General features: G+C 37.4%; 1 protein-coding gene across 6 annotated transcripts in view; it reads left to right on the forward strand.

Annotated features, from left to right (window-relative positions):
- CDH13 (cadherin 13) overlaps nucleotides 1-20,983 on the forward strand; it is a 432,936-nt gene that overhangs the window by 194,955 nt on the left and 216,998 nt on the right. For all 6 annotated transcript variants that reach the window (NM_001396286.1, NM_001001760.2, XM_015292521.4 and 3 more), the window contains exon 5: nucleotides 13,351-13,503. In NM_001396286.1, coding sequence (NP_001383215.1) covers nucleotides 13,351-13,503 — 153 coding nt within the window. The remainder of the gene's footprint in view (nucleotides 1-13,350; nucleotides 13,504-20,983) is intronic.

A 20,983-nucleotide genomic window follows, 5' to 3' on the forward strand; every position in this document is an offset into this window, starting at 1 on the left:
TCTTCAGCTAATACTGACTAGCAACTTTATCAGAAGTACTGATACTTCTATTAAAAATAGAATCAAACCATTTCCTCTGCCCAGATTTCTTTTTTCTCTGCTTCAGGCAAACACTGGGCAAACTCAAACCTTTTATTACAGGACCTTGTGTATGTTTACCCTCCAGTTTTTTCCTCACAAAAGTAATATTCATTCAACCTCATGAGCAGAATTGTATTGTTTGTATTATGTGAGTTCTTTGGATGCTAATATTTAGTTAATAGTCAGTGCCAGGAGTCTGAAAATGCAACTGTTACATTCAGGCATTATGATATACAATTTTTCTGCAGTGTTAGATGTAATAAAATACTGTCTATTTTTGAAAATGGATTTGTTATGAAAAGGCATAAACTACATCTTGATGGACTAAGTTTCAGAGAAGATTGAAAAGCTCAATCTTATATGAGATAAAAAAGAGATAAGTGACCAAGAAAAATGTTTTTGAAGATATGAAAGAGCTTTCAAAGAGCTTTTCTTTCTTTCTTTCTTCTTTTTTTTTCTTTCTTTTCTTTTTTTTTTTTTTTTCTTTTTGCTGCTGTACATGATAGCAGTAACATTTGTTAGGTTGCTTAGAACATCGTTTTCCAAACAAGATACAGTAAAAATAATATATTGTTTGTTTCAGTGCAGAGCTCCCGGTAAAGATCATCTTAAACTTGTGTTTAAGTGTTTATCTATAGGTAGAGAAACAACAGTTTAAACTGATTTTCAGGAGCAGGCAACGTTGGTCATGAGAATATTCAATATTTATTCTGCTTCGTATTATTGTGCAGTAGTTTTTAGTAGAGACTAAAGGAACCAGGAAGACCTTGATTTATCACATTACTTCAGAAACAGGGAAATGTTTTGAAGAATCCATGTTATCTGACTTAAAGGCACTTTTTGCTTGTGGAGGTCAACAAGATATTGATTGGGATGAATACTTGTATAAGGTTTCTTAATCAAAGAGATTACCTAACACTTTAAATACAACATAATTAATCACACAAAGTCAACACAGTGTTTGCTTGTGTGGATTTTTATTTATTCTCAAAGAGCTATCAATAAATCTTCTTTGTAATCTTACAGTCTGTTAGAGCCAAAAGTAAGCAGTTGTGCCATTCTTTCCAATATCCTTGAAAGTGCTGAGAGGTTTCTAGATGATTTCTGTAGGAGATTTTTAAAAATATATGGAGTTTTCTTTCTAAATGAGACTCCAGATTAATGCAGGTTAATGTTTGTTTGCCTTTAGGGAAAAGTCAGTTGCAATTGGGATAATTAAGATAAGATCTCTGTGTGTTAAAAGGATAATTAATAGTTCGTGCATTTCTTGTTATAAATTAGGGCCTTTTCCACATACCAAAAGCTGCCTGAGATGCGTATTATTACTGCTTTGTTCTTTAATTTCCTGTTAAGGCATTTGATCCAGTAGCATTGCAAGCTTTGGTACATACTTTGCTTTATTGCAGTTAGTTGAAGCAATGGTTCATATCAGCACCTGCAAGTGAAGAGTAAGTATTTAACATGTACCTACAAGCCTGTAGGTGACTGCAATTTCTCTTGCTAGCTAATGAGGGCTGAAGTGAAACTGCTGAAAGCACACTAGTGCCTGCAAATAATTTAAAGTATAGGTTTTCGTACACAAATGCATGGGTTTATGCATACATTTTTATATAAATATCTGTTGCAATAGGAGAAAAAAGACGGCCTCAGTTGGAATGATGACAACTCTTGTCTTGCTGAGTCAGAAAATATAGATGTTTTGCATAATTAAATTTTATAGCTCAGCTTCTAGTATTTCTAGAAGGAAATTATCAAATTTGATGAATGAATTATCATGCTGAACGTGTGTGATTATATTCTATGAAAATGAAGTTTGAATAATTGGTGTTGTTGCAAAATGGAATGGAATAATTTTATAGGTGCCCAATCAGATATGCTGAGGCATCTTGATGCAAATGAGCATCAGTTATATTTTAGTGTCTGTGATTTTTTTTTAAGTAATCTCATATAAAAATTAGTAACAGGTGAAGACTTTTTTTTTACTGCGCACACATGGATATAAAGTTCTTATTGGACACAAATAAAAGAAGCCATTTTGATTCCATGGTACCTACTAGTAATTTGTGATATCTTTGGTTCATTTGTGGCTTTTTACAAGTTCCATTCTTACGTACTTCCATCAAGCACCTTGGAAATAACAGATGGTGCTCTACAGACAAGTGACCACCTGAAATTATTCTGTGTTAAGCATGCTGTACCTCGAGGTACATCAATTTCTAATCAAAACTTAGTCAGGAGTAAACTTTAATGGAAGGAATGGCAAAATCTGCAGTGAAAAAGATAGGATTAGAGAATTCACCCTTTGACATTCATGCCCACCACAGTTACCATTCTACTTCATGAACTGATTGCTGGCTTTGCACAAATTAAGACGACAATCTGGTACATGTTTCATTTGTGGATTTTATATACGTACAGCCGTTTGAAATGTTACTACAAATAGTTTTTGTACTAATACAATAGCTTAATTTAACATGCTTTAAAATCTTTTTTTTTTTTAAGGTTTTTGAATGGTCATTGGTTCTGTCCTTTAGTCATGGTAGACTGGTTTTGTTCATATGAGGAGCAGTCAGACTTATCAAAATAGTTATAGGTTTCTTTTGGGTCTCCAATGTTACCATTGGCTACTGCCACTTCTGTGTTACATCTCCCAGACACAGCCTGAGCAATAAGGGCCTGGATAGACAGAAATTAGATGAGGTTAACTATTAACTCTAATAAGCTCACATTGTGAAGAAGGCTGCACTGTCATACAATGTAAACTTGAAGTCACTGAAACCAAACTTTGTCGTGTGCAACAGTAATGCAAAGTAGGTGAAGGAAAAGAGAGGTGGGAAAACAGCCTTAAAGAGCATTCCTGGGTATTATTTTGAATTTTTATATTCTTTTCACAGCCTTAGGAATTATTTATTGCTTTCTTGTATGTCTGTAAGTGCAACAAAAACAGTTTTGCTTCTGTCTGTTTGCTAAAACATTACATTGTCGAACCATTCACAAAATTACTTGAAGAAACGTGGTAAGCTGAGTGGTGTGTAATAATGTTTCATTTCCTATGATAGCTCAAAATCCAGCCTGGGAAAACAAAGTTCGCTGTTGAAGAACTTGAATGGGATATTGGTCTCAGCTGTACAACAGTGCAAGGTTATAAATAATGCCTATTTTTCACCGTTACCTCAGAAGTGTAATTTCTTGTATGCAGAAAATATTATTAAAATTATTAAGTCTTAAAATATTTGGAAAAGTCGTTTGTGCAGACAGATGATGACAGGGTAATTTACTTTGATGCAGTTGGTTTCTCTGTGTATCTGGCTACCAGGCTAGATTCGCTTTGCTTGCTTCCTTTTGGGCACCTTTTCACATAGGAGGTTTTTTTTTTATTATTGTTGAGTTGTCAAATAAAGGTTTCATTTCAGAAGGTTGTTCAGGTATTGCTGTTAACTGAAAATATAAGTGTACTTAGAAGACAATAACTGAGATAGTGGACAAGATGAGTGGACAAGAGTGCATCAAATGTATTATTGGAACTTAATTGATCCATAACTCTAGAGATCTTCCAGCTTTAGAAGTGGAAATCCAAGTTTTAAGTTCTGTATGGTTTAGAAATTGTGTGTTCTTTTTTTGCTAATTTCATCTTGATTGATTCCATAATTTCCCAGCATGATTTCATGAAGAATGACGTACATTTAAGACCATATTGCAATTATTGAGCAGTCATCTGAAAGCTTCTCAGGAGACTAATGTAACTCTGTCACTAATTACAACTCCATCAAGATGTTTTCACATCAGAACCCAGAGATTAATGCATTATATTTCTAACTTTAATGTGAGTCAAGCAGTCTGTGAAGTTTAAGGGTGACCTCTTTATAGTTGGAAGGAGAATCTAAGATAGTGGTAGCTCTTCAACTGCAAAGTTTTTAATTATGTGAAATGTGGATTTTGAACCTTTATCTTTGGTTCTTTGGGACGTAGGGGAAAGGAAGAGGAGAAAAAGAGTAAACATTGTTGAAAAGATTTCATGGGACTTAAGATGTCCCTTTCCACACCTTGGTGACACTGTTACTGGCAAAAGAAAACAAAACATATTTCAGAACATCAAATCTGACTACACCTGGAAGTGTGAATGCAAACTCACCTATGTTATTGCTAACAAATCCACTCTCAGTTACTGCTTTTACCTTTGGAATTAGGCAAATCAAAGAATGGTGTGGTTAAAATGCTTATTAGCCCCATTTGGAAGTTAGCAACTCAGGAAAGCTGAGGTGTCCTTTAGAAACATAAGGGAGAGATAAGGAGACATAAGACTTCAACAAAGCGAAGCAAACATTGCCTGGGACTCCCTGGGTCATGGTGAATGAGGCACCCACTTCACTGCTGTGAAAACTTATGCTTTCTGAAGCTGCTAGCTTGTTTTTGAATGAATGCAATGTGTTGTTTAGAGATCCTAGATTGGTATAAGTGCTCCCTGGCCTGACAGCCACATCTGCAGTGCTCTGTGCAATAAAATGGGTAACCCTCACTCAGCAGTGAAATACCAATCTAAGGCTAGCAGTCATTAGAAGATTTGAAATGCTCTCTAATGGTAGCAATTTCACCAGTCACATGAATTTCTTTTTTTTCCACCTCTAGCTATTGAGAATTCAATCTATTACAGCAAGAGAAGCAAAGGTAACACAGCACAGTTGGATTTGTGAAGTAGAAAAACAAATATTAAAATACATATATTGTTTATATCACGTGGCAGAAGAACATGAATTAAAACAAAAACAAAAACAAAGTAGGGATCCAAAAACATTTAACAGAATCAAATTTTTTTCCATGTATGTAACCGTCCATTGGTTTAGGGAGCAAAGCAGTCCAGGTCTGAGGTGTTGGCTGTAGGCTTGGGTCTTGATGGAAGCCTGTCCACAGATACAAACAGAACAAGACCTCTCTAAGGCTTTGAGGGCAACCTGCAGGAGCTGCTGCATGTAACTCAGATGAGCTGACAATGTAGGCTTCCTTCTGGCTTCCTACAGATTGAAGACACTCTGATTTAGCTTAAGTCCTTTATTTGACCTGAAGTCACACTGAATATTATGCTCATGGGAGTAGGATTGTTGAGTAGTTACATAACTTTTAAGCTGTCATTGTAAATGGCTCAGGATTGAGTAGAATGGTATTTTTCTGTTACAGATGAGGAAGACTAATCTGACAAAGCTTCCCTTTTCCACCCTCACATTCATTCTCCTTTGCTCCTGTTACAGTTGTATATTCATACATACCTGGGTTTCCAATGAATCATATTTTGTCTGTATTGTGTTTCAGCAATGCATTAGAATAAAATCAAAATATGACTAGCAATATTTATACCTTTTTTTCCCCTAAGACTAGTGCAGGTAAAAGTGTATCAGCTTGCAGTGACATCTGTTAAATTTGAGAGCCAATATCAGAAAATATAAACTATGCTTGGCATTCATGACTTGGAATTAATGTTTTGCCTTTCTTTTCTAATCAGTTGTAACTACTTAGCAGCTGTCTTGCATCGACCTCTGACTGCTAAACATTTAAGATGAAAGTGAGGTGGACCCATTGATAAAAACAAAAATGGGTTTGGAAAATGATAATTAAAATCCTTTGTTTACAGCATAAAGAGCCATAGAGCATTCCAAATAATGGAAGTATTAAGCACTTCATCAGATTGAAGTGTTCGGAGTTTTAAATATTCAAGATATCTGTCAAATATAGCTGCCATCTGTCCTTGACAGGAACACCAACATCTGCTCAGATGTGGACCTGTGACCCCTAGATAAGTTTCTATACGTGGAAAAATATTTAACTTCCTCCTCTAACCTTCCATGCACAAGACGTGAGCCATGGATTTGTTTCCTAGGGAACTAGTGGCTGAGAAAAATCTATAATTAGATCTGTGAGTTGTTTGTTACAAATGGGAATTGGGTGCTAAGCAGATTCCTAAAGCATCCAGAAGTATTGCATTGACTTCCTATAATGGAGCCAAACTAAAAAGAAAAAAAAAAAAAAAAGAGAGGAAAAAAAAATCCTTTCTCATAATATTGCCTTTTTAGTACCTTCAGTTAAAGAATTTAATATGTTTTTGATACAGTACTTATTCCTCTATGTTCATCTTAACTGCAAAATGTTCTTAGAAGCCTAGACTTGGCAGGTTGCAAGTTAAAGGCAAATAAAATTAGACACAATCTTACGACAAATTTCTTCAAACTAAAGTGAATCTTAATTTTGAAGACTGCTTTTAAGTGAATCATTCTCACCAACTCAATTTTTATTGGTTCATTACTTTTAGTCCTTTCTTCTAAATATTCCCCATAGAGCCCAAGGCAGACTTCTCTAGACCTCTGCAGCTTGTTTTAGGCTGGGCGTGCTGCAGCCGAGATGCTGCTGCGCTGCTTCTGGCCGAGTGCTAGATCAGAGTGCCTTCCTGGGTGCTGAAAAAGTAGCCTTGAGTAACAAATCAAGTCTTAGATCTCACTGGGAATAGACAACACAGTGAAATACCTGGAAGAAGATGCTGTAAGTTGTCTCTATTCCTCTATTTTCTCTTACTCCTCGGAGACTTTGCTCCATGTGTATTCATTACGTGTTACATATTCTGTTCATTGTCCTTAATTTCTGCAATTAGAAAACATCAAATTTTATCTCTGATGATAGGTTTGCAATCAAGCACCTCTGCAAATCCAAATAATTCTTTTACATTTTTAAAGACCACCTTTTGAGCTTTTCTTCATGCATTTTCATCAGTCACAGTCAGGTCTTTCCTAACAACTGACTATAACCTTGTATCTAGTTCAGCAGGTTGTCACTCAAAAGCCAGTACTCCACAAATTCCTTCAAATGAGAGGATTTGTTGCAAGTTAGTAACCTAAGTAGCAATTAAAATATGATGATTAAATTGCTACCGATAGGCCAAATCAGCCAGCTGAAAACCCAGGGCTTCTGTGACATGCAGTACTTCCAGATGATTCTGCTCTGAGATTACGAAAACCCATGTTTATAAATTTCATGCTGTCAATAGAAGGAGACTGTTGTGTACTGATTCCTCAGTCTGCAGGTACCTATCTGAAATCAACATCTTCTGAGGAAAAGGGAAAGTGAAAAGTATTTGTAATGAATCTTCTTGCTCTTTATAAATTAAGAGCAAAAGGAAGTTGAAGAATTACCTCCCACAAACGGCAACACACATCTGTATGTGGTCGTGGAATTACTTCTATCTAAAAGCAAGCGCTCGCTGGTAGCTATTTGTATTGGTCAGATCCTCAGGTTTGGTAGACGAGGCCTGCAGGCCTCAGTGCTGCAATGGGTTCTTTGAGGGAAATGTTACATGTGTACAACAACGAATCTCAAACAGGAGGGGCCCACGGGTGCTCAGGGCTTCCACACGCATGCAGTAATTATGTTCCATTTGGGCACCTGCACATCTTATACAGAGCTGAGCTGAACTTTGAGAAGTCTATGCATAATTACAATCAAAAGCCATTCTTTTGAGATGGAATATTTTGGATGAATGTGAAATGTCCTGTTTGTGTTGATTATTCCAAAAAGAGCTCCAGAAATGAGCGCTGCTGGTGAAAAAGCTTCACCAGTTGCTGATATACCGTGTCATTTTCATACATTAAAACATTTTGTTGACATATCTGTCTATGGAATTTATTAAACTTGGCAAACTTCAGATTCAGAATTGTTTTTATTACAGTGAATAAAACCTTGCATTTGCACTGCTGTAATGAAATGATAGAAGGATTGCAAGTTCTTCCCAAAGCACAGCCCCATTCCACAAACCTTTAAACATCTGCATTACAAGTGCTGCAAATTCTACTTTCTTCACGTACCTGAAGTTCTAAATATGCTACCTGACAGCAGTACTCATGCAGCTCTCTTTGGACTGCTTCAAGCAAGGAAAGTTGTGCAGTCTGCAGCCCGCTATCAGTCCTGCTATCAGTCCTGCAAACATGCATCAGAAGTATGTCAGTACTTTGTACTTTAATTTTGACAACATTGTTCCTTAATTTGACACTTCCTATAATATTTTCCACCATAAAGTTCATAAAAAAATCCATCTTCTTAACTTGATAATGGTAGTGTGTGATTTTTCATTTTCATAGTTTGTTTTAGTTTCTGCTCCTGGTTCTTTTATTCCCACATTATGTCTGTGTCACTTGGTGTAAAATCTTCCCTGTTCGAGATATTTATTCAATCAATGCCTCAACAATTCTATATTGCTGTTAAAATAAGCTTCAGTTTGCAAACATCTTGGTGCAATGTTCGTATGTGTGGTCTTGTGTGAGGAATGTTTTTCTGTAGTTTCTAAGAGCTGTAAGAGGACCAATATGAAAGCATGCAGATAAGTACCAGCTGCTCTTACTATAGTGGGCTTGCCCAGTAGACATTCGTGCACAAAAATCCAAACTTGTTTTGGTTATGTATTTCTTACAGCTAAAACTGTCTCCTGGGGATCTGACATAGGATTTTAAAGTTAAAATAACTGATTTATGGCTTTCTTTGCTGAGTGAAATCAAGTCTTTCATCTTCTATGTGTACACCTTTTGTGTTCTCTGGGCAACGTATACATTCTTATTAGGACTGTCAGCAAGCAATGAGTAGTTGACTGATATGCATTTAAACACTGGGATTACAGCACGTGGTCTAGGAGATTTACACAGCTTTGGAAATCTTTCCTTGTACATAGAATGGGGTTTGATAACTGATCTGGAACTGTTTTCAAATTCAGGACTGATACTGCCTCTGTTACTTCATTACATGACCGTCTTCAATTGTTGATGACTTTTCTGTTGTATATTTGAGTTTTGCAAGTATTGTTCCGACTGTATCAATTTTGCCTGTGTTTTGGAGAACATACTGAAGGAGCATTTGTGCAGATGCATTTAAGTTAATAATTATTTTTTAAGGTTGGTGATTATGAAAGGAAGTTTTAATGGACCTGACAGCAAGGCTTTCTTTCTGAATAGGAAGAAAATGTTGCATAAAACACACAATGTCGTATATAGTCCATTTGTTTTTTCCCTGGTTACCATGAACAAAGGGCACAGTCATGGAGAAGAATTTTAGGACTATTACCTTTATTTTTTCAATGAATCACCCAGAAGTTCCCGAGCATCACCCACACACTGAACAAATTCTGATTTAAGCCCAGGTCAGACATGCAGGTGAGACTGGAGAGATGTGTCTGCTTTTGTCAAAGAGCAGAACTAAGTTCCCATGATTAACTAATTGATCTAATCCTTAATTAATGAAGACTGATGGACTGAGAACCGACAGACTTATTAAAATGATTGAACCGAGCAAATTTAAATGAATTACTTTATAACCACAAGTACTGTATGTTTGTCTTGTGGTAATGAAGAACTGGGTGCTGATTTGGGCTTTTGAATAAGGACAAGAGTATTTTGCATTTATCTTGATTTGGATAGTGCCAAGCACAGGGAAATCACAGAAGTGACTGAAGCAAACAGTGAGACTTGAACATGGGTGGTGCTGTTAAGCACAGATTTATTATGGCTGCAGAACGGCAAAGTCTCTCTCTGGGGTTAGTGTGCTTTTTTCTACTTCTATTTCTCTTCTTCTCTTGAGAACACAGGTTTACTTTTGTGGTAAACCCGTAACAAAAGAGAGATCACAATGTTGGAATGAGTTTAGCTGGAGGGGATACATAATGTCAGCAGAAAAACAGCACTTGGTAAATATGTTACAGCTATGGTTCAGCAAGAAGCAGATCCTGTCAGCTGAGCAAACTTCTATTTTCTTGAAAGCGTCTCTTAGAGGAGGAGAAGTACACTCTTTGCCTTTCTGGAAATAGTATTATTAGTAAATGAATGCTGTTTTGTCTTAGGTGTGGTATATATGGTTCTGACATTGATCCCTTCTATTTCCAATGTGTTTGTTCTCTTGGGCATGGGACGATGCTGGTAATTCCTGTTGAGTTGGGGAAGTGAATCATGTTTCTATCTACACTGTCCTATGAGTCCTTGGGGGAGGAAATAGCCTTCATAAGTCTATATTGCTGTGGGATGCTCAACCAGCATCTGTTGTGCCTGTTCCATCTGCCCATGTTGGGTTGGGTTGGAAGGGAGCTTTGAAGACCAGCTTGTCCTTAACCCTTGCTGTGGGCAGAGATCTCTGTCACTAGAGTGGGCTGCTCAAAGCCCCAGCTGGGCTGACTCTCAGTGTTTCTAACAGTGGGCATCTCACCAACCTTGAATGAAGCAGCTTTGTACAACACAGATAGTCTCTCTCATACGGTGCAGACGTTTCCAGTAGTAGAACCTGCTCTGGAGTTCCTAAAGCTGTGAACAAATTTGGGAAATAAGTGTTTCTGTATGGACTGTAGGTAGTAGTAACTGGAGAAGTTGAAAAGCAGTGTCCCACAGCAAACATTCCAGTTGGAATAATCTGGCCTTGTTTGTTTGTTTGTTTCTTCAGCTTGTAAATTGGGAGAGCATTGCTGTGTATAATACATTGTAACCCAGCAAATTCTCATATGAACAGTGCGGTGTTTTAGACAATATTCAGAATAGCAGTCTTGCCAGAGATGTCAGACAAAACTCCTGTTCTTTCTTCTCTGCTCTTGTGGAAGCAGCAAACCATATGGCAAATTAAACCAGATTTTTATTAAACTCTTCATTGTACTGCACTGTTGTGAGCTGGGAAACGCACTTTCTTTGAACCATGCAGCCATTATAGAAGCTTCTTAATTAGGAGATGTTAAGGTTCTTCTTTACGTTCCTGGGAGCATGTAGCTCCCTCTTGTGGCTAATTATGCATTTGTAAAAAATCATACTTCTTTAAGATTACTTTCTATATTGCCATCACTGCTCTTGAACAAATGATGCAGTGGTATATGGAGCATCTCTAACCTGGATTTCTTATTACTACATCAAGCATGAGTTGCTGTGCAATAACAGCCTAAATGGCTAAGTAGGTAGGAGAGAAGTGTCTGCACATACCTGCTCTGTGGATGTGCCTGCTTCCCAAGGCTTTGAGAAGGCTCAGCAGGCACATACAGTCATTTAGAAGAAGAAAACACCTTTTCTGAAACACCTTTTCTACTTTCTGCTAACTCAACTCATTATATTATATACATTATATGTATATAATACATCATATACTGAGGAATGGTTACAGTTGAAGTTGGGATTCATTGCATCTCCAAGGATTGCAAACAGCTCAGGTACCAAACAGGGATGCTGTGCCATCAAATTCAAGATTAAATCTTTCTCAGATCTGGAGTCAAAACAGTATTTTTTCCTGCGGTCATGTTTGCAGGGTATCTTCTTACTACTGTTATTATCACTTTCTACTGTGAAGTAGGATCTGTGTGTGATTATCAGGAATTTGTATAATAAATTCCCTTGTAGCATATCAATAAAGCCCATGATCAGTTCTGCTTCCTTTCTGTGGCTTGTTGTAACTGAGCCCTCTTGCCTACACTGTGTCTTCAGTGTGTTATAAACAGTTAGGAAATGTTTGACAGCTGTAGTGGATAGGACTGTTGTGTAGACAACTCCAAATTAGATTTGTGTGCTGGCCTGTGGCTGTGCCTGTGCCTTTCAAATCACTCTTATATTGCATGGGAAGGAGCACTTGTCTTCTTGCAATAAGGCTCAAAAATGAGGACAGAGGATGAGCAATTCTTTTCCCTACAAAGTTGAGCAATGGTCATGGCACTGATTTGTTAAAGAAAAAGGAAAATGTCTTTTTAAGCTTGATGTAACAAACAAAACACAGAGACTGGTCAAAGCAGGGATTGAACAGCCAGTAGCATTTTGGCAGCAGCCATTAAGTTTAAGTTTCATCACAGAACCTGAAGCACAACATTAGTTTGCCCTTCTGTCACCTGCCTCTGTGTTTTGTCATGGCACACTCAAAAATACACGGGAAGAAAACTTCATCATTAGCGTTTCTGACTGGGAGGAGGAAGGAGAAAAGAAGGTGAAACAGGTTTTTACTTTCAAATTTCTTCCTATCCCAACGGATTTAAGAATTAAAACTTTATCTCTGAAAATGCTGATTTCTTATTTCATAACTGGTGGCTATTTTTTCTCAATTAAAGTGAAGGAATAATGATTATAGAGTTTAGTCAAAATCTCGCTGCCCAATAATATGCCAACCAGCACTGCTGAACCCACAGCAATAGGGCAACAAACATGTATTTCCTCAGGGACGTTATTAAACACTCTGCATATTTGTTATCTCAAAATGGGAACGGGTCCAGATTCCTAATGCTGCTTGCTCCTTTCTGTTCCTGAGCCATGATTCAGAATAGCATATAAATATTTGACTTAAGATTTCTGCAGAAACATTAAGGATATAAAATTGCTAGAAACAAAAGAACATGAAACAACAGTGGAAAAGAATGGCTTGGCAAGATTGTCAGCCTTAAAGGGCAAGATTAGTGTATAATCCTCCTAGATTCTGGTGTGCAAATACAAATTTGCAAAGCATGTAGTTTATAAGATACATCGTGTAGCTCTGCGAGTTTACATATGCTACTGTCAGTAATGTAAGACAGCCTTGAAATTGGATTTTAGGGATTTTTCTCATTGGGAAACAAGGTAGTGATAGTAACCAGGAGTTTCTGTGCACTCGTGTATATATGGGTATCGAAAAGTTTGGAAAGTGGAGGAACTCCATCTGTGTGACTGGGCAGAGTTCTGGGCAGGATGTCCAGAAATATTTGTGAGGTTTTTCCTTGGTTTGAAATCCTGGAAAAGGAAGAGTATAGAAGGGAATCATTGAAAGAACAGCATCCCCAAAGTCAGCTGCTGCGATGATGAGGATTGCTAATAAAAAGGGATGGTTAACTGGAAAATAATGTAAAGGTTGTTGTGAAATACATATTCCTTATGTCACCTGGGGGAATGTCTCGGTTTTCTTTTTCTTTTCTTTTTTCTTGTAGGTTTTCTTTGCAGCTGTTTTATTAAAATAACTGAAAATAGAAAATAAATAAAATGTCACATGTTAGTCATGGAGTGAATACAGTAGCGTGGAATAACAGCAACTTTAAGTTGTGAAATAAAAGACAGTAAGGATAAGACAGCAACTAGCCAAGGGCTTGATTAGCTTTTCCATGGCTTAACAAAAGAACTGCAGAGTGTTTTCCAAATGATTGAAGCCATATTTTGTGTTTTCATATTATTGAGAGGGAATGTATCTCAATGTTAGGATAAAAATTGAAGTTGCTTTTGTGGGTTTAAAAGCATTTATAACACGGTCTCTAACTTCTTGTTTTCTGCCACACAGGTCATCAGGAGTGAAGGGACAGAGGGAGCAAAGTTCCGACTCTCTGGTAAGGGAGTAGATCAAGACCCGAAAGGAATTTTTAGAATCAATGAGATCAGTGGGGATGTCTCTGTGACCCGACCCCTGGATAGAGAAGCAATAGCCAATTATGAGGTGAGTGCTCATCGCAATTGAATCTCTGCTTCTGTGTTGGTAATATATACTTTTGAATGTGTGTGTATTAGGTTTTGAAAGGACTGCAGTTGCTGAAGGCTAAATTACGAGCCACTGTCCTGTAAAATTTCTAGAAGAACCAGTTATCCTTTGGAAATTGTAAATGTGTGTATTTTCACACGCAATTGAAATTCTGCTCTACTTTCTGCATGTCATTTCTGTCATTTATCGTTAGTAGAAGTACTGTCTGAAAATCGTGTATGCATTTGATTTGTGAATACAAAATTATGTTCAGACAAAAAGAGGTATTTGGGGTAAGCTGCCTCTAAGGCACTGCGTGGTTATTCTTCCATTTTTTAATTGTCAAGTTGTCAATAGCATATACTATTCATCTCCATTTTGCTGTAATGGATATCTTTTAATTCATCTACAGAGGGTTCTGTTGATATGAGAATGTTAGCGGATCCGTCACTGCCAAATATATATCTTGAACAAAGACTATACAAAGGATTCCTGTCCTTGTCAATAAATGCTGTTTCTCCCCACTGGACAAATGATCATAAAATCATAGAATCATAGAAATGGTCTCGGATATCTATAAAATAACTTCATGATATCTTGAAATGCATAGAGGATCTGTAAACTCACATTTTCTCCCTAGCTCTGGAAACGTGCCCTCAACTAAATTGCCTCTTGACACTTGGATATAGATGAGCAGCTGGAATCAAAATGGCTGAGATTTGTGAGGGTTGTGCTGGGAGCTTTCTGCCCCAGCATGGTGGGTCTGACCTGTGTCCTTGTGCAGAGTGCAGTGTATGATGCTCCAGCCATGCAGGGCATGGACTCAGTAACAGTTCCAAGTGCAGTCCCGGCTGCCTCGTTGTGTCTTCTGCTGTGTAGTAATCAATACTTCCACTTTCAGAGCTGTTTTCTCTCCTATTCTGGAAGAACATTCTTGTTAGATGACCAGTTGTGCCTGCGCAAGAAGCACTGCAAAAATCAACCATAAGTTGGTTTTTGACACTTTAACGTTTACTTTTCATCTGGCCTTACAGTGAAATGTATGTTAACCACTTGCATAACATTTATGGTAGTTGCTTCTGTCCTTCTTAAAAGAGAAACATTGCAGTTTCTCTTTATAATACTGTTTCTTGTCTTCATTTTCCAGCTGTTTCTTATTTTATGTACACTGGCTGCCTACCTTAATGTATTGAGTATAAATCTCGAATAGTATATTTTTTTACTGGAAAATCATAGTAGTCTTTTCAACCTAATGCATCAAACCACAAATGGCCCTCCTATCTGATCTGGCAAAGCACACTCTTAAATTAAGACAAAAACATTCCCCTAGAGGAGCCTTTTTGAAGCAATGCAAATTATATACAAATAGTGCAGTGTAGTAGATTATCCAGAGCAATGCAAATGTCTGTCTTAATAGGCTGCAGTGCTTCCTAACCTGTTATATCACACTCTGCTCAGCGTGCTCACTGGCATCCTGTTGTGCAAAACGTAGTTGAGAAGTTCTTTAGAAGAGGAACCCTCAACTTCATTTAGTCTGTCATTGAATCCAGCCCATTTTTTTTTCCAGTGAAGATGTATCATGGTGTCAGGAGGACAGCAGGATTTTTCCTGGATTTCCTTGATACACTGGCAGATGAATTACTGTCAAGATTCTTAGATTTTGGTTTAAAATTTTTTTGAACCTTTTTTTCTAATTCTTCCCTCCCAACTTCTCCCTCCTCCACAGTATTGATGTCCTTACAGATTAAGTTCAAAGCAAAGGGCAAACAAGGGAAGAACAGATCTGCAGGAAAAAAATTATACGTTCTTTGCAAGCCATCTTACCATCAAATATACAATTAGTGGTAGGGCAGGGGTAACAAAATGAAATTCATTTGAATCATTCCAGCTACACAGTAGGCTGCAGTGCATTAGCACTGATTTATTTCTTATTCTCAGTGTATATGTACTCAAGGGATGAGAATTAAAGCGTATGCTAATAGGACACAAAATAGAGCTTTGTGTTCATAGTATTTCATTGAATTTTGCAGCTTTTACCATCCATGTGCCTCGCAATATTTTACATTAGCTAAGACTATTTAATCTATTACAAGAATGTGTTGTTCTTTGTATCACTGAATGTTCGTAAATGCTTTTTCCTGCCCTGTTTATCCTGGAGGAATATTGAAAAGCATGTAGGACTTTCTCCCTATGATATTCATTACAAGAGAAAAATGATTAAATTAGAGGACAACTGAATCCCACTCAGAAAACCATTGATTGTCTGAGTTAATTGCCACTTTCCACTGTTTGTTTTAATTATTTTATTTTTAGTAAGGGATAGAAAACATTTCCAAATGGGAGTGAGAAAATGAGAGATTCAGGGCCTACCAAAGTGTATATGCAGCCCAGGTGCATGGCAGTTATGCTTCCATGTTAGTTAACTTTTTGTTTAATTGCGAGAGAAACTCAAGAAGGAAAGGGGAACATAAAGCAGCTGTGTTAATGAAGTGGCCCTCACAACCAGGCACCTTGTCACAGCTGACTTATGTGATTGATTTATCAGTTGTTTTTTATGAAATGAGTTAAACTTTTCAAAAATGGACTGGTATGTGAAAATACAACCAAAAATTAACATCAAGGGAGATTAATTGTTGCAGTGAATATGATATAACCACTTGCACATTTCAAAATGTGTTGGTTCCTGTTAAGGAAATGAAGGTGTGCCAGAGGAAGTTATGTGAGAGTCCAAAAGCCACTACATTCAAATGAGCCAGTGATAATTTTTGTCTCGTTTATATGAAATTATGCTAAGTAAAAGCAGACAGGGTTGAATATGTAGATTACCATGATTGAGATGACCAAAATTGTTAAGTTAAAAGGAACTACATTTTGTTCTTTATTCATCTGTATTCGTCTTCTGAGCATCAGTGGCCAAGTGCCAGCCAGCCAATGGCTGCCTGTCAGTCAGGTACCAAGATGTCACCAAAGGGCTTCTTCATATCTGCAATCTGCATGAGAGAATAATCAGAAATGAATTTTGATAAAACCATTCAGCAACAGTATGAGAATGAGAGCTGTGACTAAATGTGCCTGGGCAATTTGAGCTGTTAATGAAGAGTTAGTTTTACTTATTTTTGTTCTAAATTGAAAAGCTTTATTTGCTTTAGAAAATACTTAACAATCAGAGGTGTGAAATCAGCTTTCAACTTTTTTACCTTTTTTTTAAGTGCCATCACACTTCTGTGAGAGGTTACCTTGTGACTGATGGACTGAGATTATCAGACGAGTTACGCCAACAGCACTGAAAAGGAGATGAGGACTATTCTCTATGTGTTGCTGTTTCTCTGTGTTGGATAAGTAGACTGAGAGCAGGCTAAAGAATTCAGGCCACTGAACAGCAACCAAATCTTTAATGAGAACTGCATGAGTTCAGTTCTCCTATTCTGTGACTGAGCAGATGCTTACATGCTTGTAGTCCTGGGCTTAATTGAGAACAAAATATGGAGACTCAGCACAGGCACAAAGAAAAGTGACATGGTCATGTGCCTAGGTGCATTGTCTGACAAAGATGTTCAAGTATTTTTGCAGACAAAGTAGTACAGTACTGTAAATGCCTAGACATAGAGAGCTGTAAATCTGGTACAGAAAAGTGAATGTCTTCTATGTAAATCCAGTTTACTGCAGCCACATCTTTTTCACAATAATGTGAAATGTACTTAGTGTACTTTGATACCAAATCTCTGCAATATGCAGCATGGAGATAGTAAGCATCTCTCCCTCCTTTTTGGGAAGAAAAGGATTTGCTTCTAATTTTGAGACTGGTCTAAAGTGTGTTTTTATCTTAGTTATCTGCACTGGTAGAATTCTATGAAATATAAGTGATCTGCTCTGTCGTGAGCTGAAACCAATTATTACTGGGAAAGGTCAGACCTCTGTCATCTCCCACTAATTTCCTGAATAAGAGAAGGCACTCAGCAACCAATGAGAGGGAGAGTTTTGGTCTTCTGGAGGCATAAGTTTCTGTAAACTGTGTTTGACTCAGTTAAAACATATATGATACACTGCGAAGGCCTATCAATGCTCCCAAAGTGCATGTGTTATATCAAAAAAGCTTGGATTTGTGGCAGGCTACAGACTTATCCAGGAGGAATGGTTTTAAATTGAGACGGGGAGGTTTACCTTAGATATTAGGAAGAAGTTTTTCACCCAGAGGGTGGTGATGCACTGAACAGGTTGCCCAAGGAGGTTTTGGATGCCCCATCCCTGGAGGCATTCAAGGCCGGGCTGGATGTGGCTTTGGGCAGCCTGGTCTGCTGGTTGGTGATGCTGCACATAGCAGGGTGGGGTTGAAACTGGATGATCATTGTGGTCCTTTTCAACTCAGGCCATTCTATGTTTCTGTGATTCTAAATTGGAGAAAAACAGGTACCTTATTTAATCTTTTTTTTTTCCCAAATGAGATTATAAAAAGGCAAGATTAAGCATTAGCAGATGTCTCATTGAAGCTGGAAGCAGCAGTACAAACAAACCCAACAGAAGCAAAGGTCTGGATAGTTCAATGATATTTGTGTGGGCAGACTCATGAATTCATGGGAGACTTTTAGCATTTGTTCTTCACAGAGGTGAAAAACAAGGTGGTCACCATAACTGTGTACATAAATATTTGAGCACATAAATTTTTCATTGAATCACACTTCTTAAAACGAAGATTTAAATGGTTGTTTGCACAGCTGGGATTTAGGTAGGATGTCAAACTTCTGGGAATCTCTCTTCATTTTTTCCGAGATTTTTCTATGGATTTTTCTGACAGAAAATCAAGTTAAAATTTGTGGGTTTTTTTTTTAATGCATGTTTTCCCATTTTGTCTTAGGGGAACAAGATATTTATTTTGTATAAAATCTCTAATTTACCATATCTTCATTTTTTTAATGTAAATTGTCTATTCAGTATATACTGTAGATCTTAATGTTATAAGATAACAGCAGGGCACTGTGATTCATTTTAGAAACAACTGATATCCTCATCTCACTTATGTGGGAATCATACAAAGGTCAACAGTTGGTTCTTTTAGAGGACATACGCTTTGTTCTTAGACCTAACTCACATGGCTTGGACATTGCTGCTGTTCAACTGTTATGTCATGTGTGGCAGGAATGGAAAGAAGTTTTGTTAAAGGATCGGCAAAGGTTTGTTTATAACCTATACATGCTAAAAGGTTGTTGGGTTTCCATGCTACAAATAACTCAAATTCCAAACACTGAGCAAAATTAGCATTTTTTATTGAGGAGCACAAAGTAGGAATGCACAGCAATGAGAAACAAAGAAAGAGTCGAGTTTACTGAGACAGTAATAAATGAGGAGAAATTTGGTTTTGTGTTTGGTTTTGATTCTTTTTTTTTTTATTATTATTAGTATTGCAATTAGAACGCTAGTCCTGAAAATAATAATGTGTTCAGTAAAACAAGAAGAGACTAATGGCACTTTTGTCACTTAATATTAATAGTCTGTGGAACTATTCTTACTTTTTTAATTAATTGCATTTCAAAGCATTGAAATGTTGTCACGAATCTGCTTCTCGCTTTAGGATGTTCTGTTTATTTCTTTTCTTTACTTGTTTGTATTATAGCAACCTTCAGTATTTCTTGCTGAAGGTTGAATATTCTAGGTGTGGGATAAATACCTGGAAAGACAATGCTGCCCTTTCCACAGGCATTATGCTTTCCAACAGTGAAGGGAAGCAGTATGCCTTGCTTTGCAAGCACAGATTATTGTCCCCAGCCTTATGCAGTGATGGACAGGCAGCAGTTATGCAGAGATTACTGATGTGTTGTGCATCTGGACTGGGCATGTCAGCGCTGAACGCAGGGATGAAGTAGTAGGTGAGCTCCTTGCAGGTGGGCCTGTGTACCTCATCACTCCATGTAACACAGTACTGCACCATCTGTTGCACTGTTGTCTGCTGTGTGCACCAACATGCCTGGTTACACTCGTATGTAAACACGCGGTGTGAAGGTTAGAGTTAAAATGGGAGTATTTTTTCAGTTGGAGTGGGTCAAACAATGTGCTTAGGAAGTCTTGTTCTCTGCAGAAGCTTTTCTCAAGTCCACTAAGATACGCTGGCATTGTTCCAGCTGACCACAGCTAAAACAGAAGCTATTAACCGTGTGTTTGTGAACAGGGAGGTATTTATGTGCGAGGTGCCCTATTTCATATGAACCTACATATGAGGTGTGTATTTCCCATTCATTTTCCTGGAATGAGTGCATGAGTTCTGGAGTTCTTCATCCTTTGCTAAGTATGCAATCACACTGCATGAAGCCAAGCATGTTCTCACAGATCTGCCTTTTTTCGCCATCTGATCAAAGCTATCTGGCTTTAGGACTTGGTTTTGATAAAATGTCCTTCAGTGTTCTACTTTGTGTCAATAAATAATGCTCCTATAAAAGGTTTCCTTAAGCTGCAAAATCTGAACATTTCCCAAATGAGCTTTTTTGGTCAAAAATCAGAATTTTAATGTTCTAGTTGCTAGACAGACCCTGATTTCTATTTCTGTTTCATCAGCTTGGAAATGCAGGTCTGTAGCCATCTCTAGCTTTTCTTTTTGTATTATTGTCATTATTAAATGACCTGATGATCTATAACAAATTACTGCTTGTTTACCTCCTTTATTTCCCTCATTTACTTCCTTCCCTTACTTCTTTTTTTAACTAAGGCAATGAATTCATTATATTTTTATGTCAGTAATTTCCTCTCTGCATCTAGAGGACCTTCTATCTCCTTTCTGACCTCTTGTTCTTAATGTACCTGAAAAACATCATATTACTTCTCTTAAGCCCTTTTTGCAATCTTGTTTCCATTTTCCACCTTTTTGGATCTTTTTTCCCCTTGTACTTTTAATGTCATTCCATAACCTTTCTACTCACAATCTGTCTTGGCCTTTCATTTCATCCACTTACACTTTTTCTACACCCTCTGCATTTCCTTATTCAGACATACTGACCCTTCTACAAGCTGTGTTACTAGGGGCATACATAACCATCTTCCAAGCATCAGTTTATTTTGTTACTGTGCAGAACCATACCATGTCTTTGCAAACACAGTTCCACATTACTCATTCAGATGTATTCAGAAAGAAATTCCTTTTGAATCCCATGTTTTGGAGACCCTGGACTTTGGATTACTTGCTACACCAGTCTGCCTTTTCTTCAATTTGATGGAAAAGCCTACATAGTTGATATGTGATAAGAAATTTGATGGAAAAGGGAGTTTTATTTACTCTCTAATACTTCTTAGGTTGTATATCTCTTCAGTCAAAATAGGCATATTAAGAAGTACATGACCGCCTGGAAAAGCCTGGTATTTAGTTTATGAAATATTAAAATATTCATAGGTGAGCTATCTTCAATCTTTCATCTCCTGCTTTTTCTTGCATCAACATGTAGGAGCCCTAATACATTGTAGTTATGTCATAGGACCT

Source organism: Gallus gallus, chromosome 11 (assembly GCF_016699485.2).
Source record: "Gallus gallus isolate bGalGal1 chromosome 11, bGalGal1.mat.broiler.GRCg7b, whole genome shotgun sequence".
In the NCBI taxonomy this organism is placed as follows: Eukaryota; Metazoa; Chordata; class Aves; order Galliformes; family Phasianidae; genus Gallus; species Gallus gallus.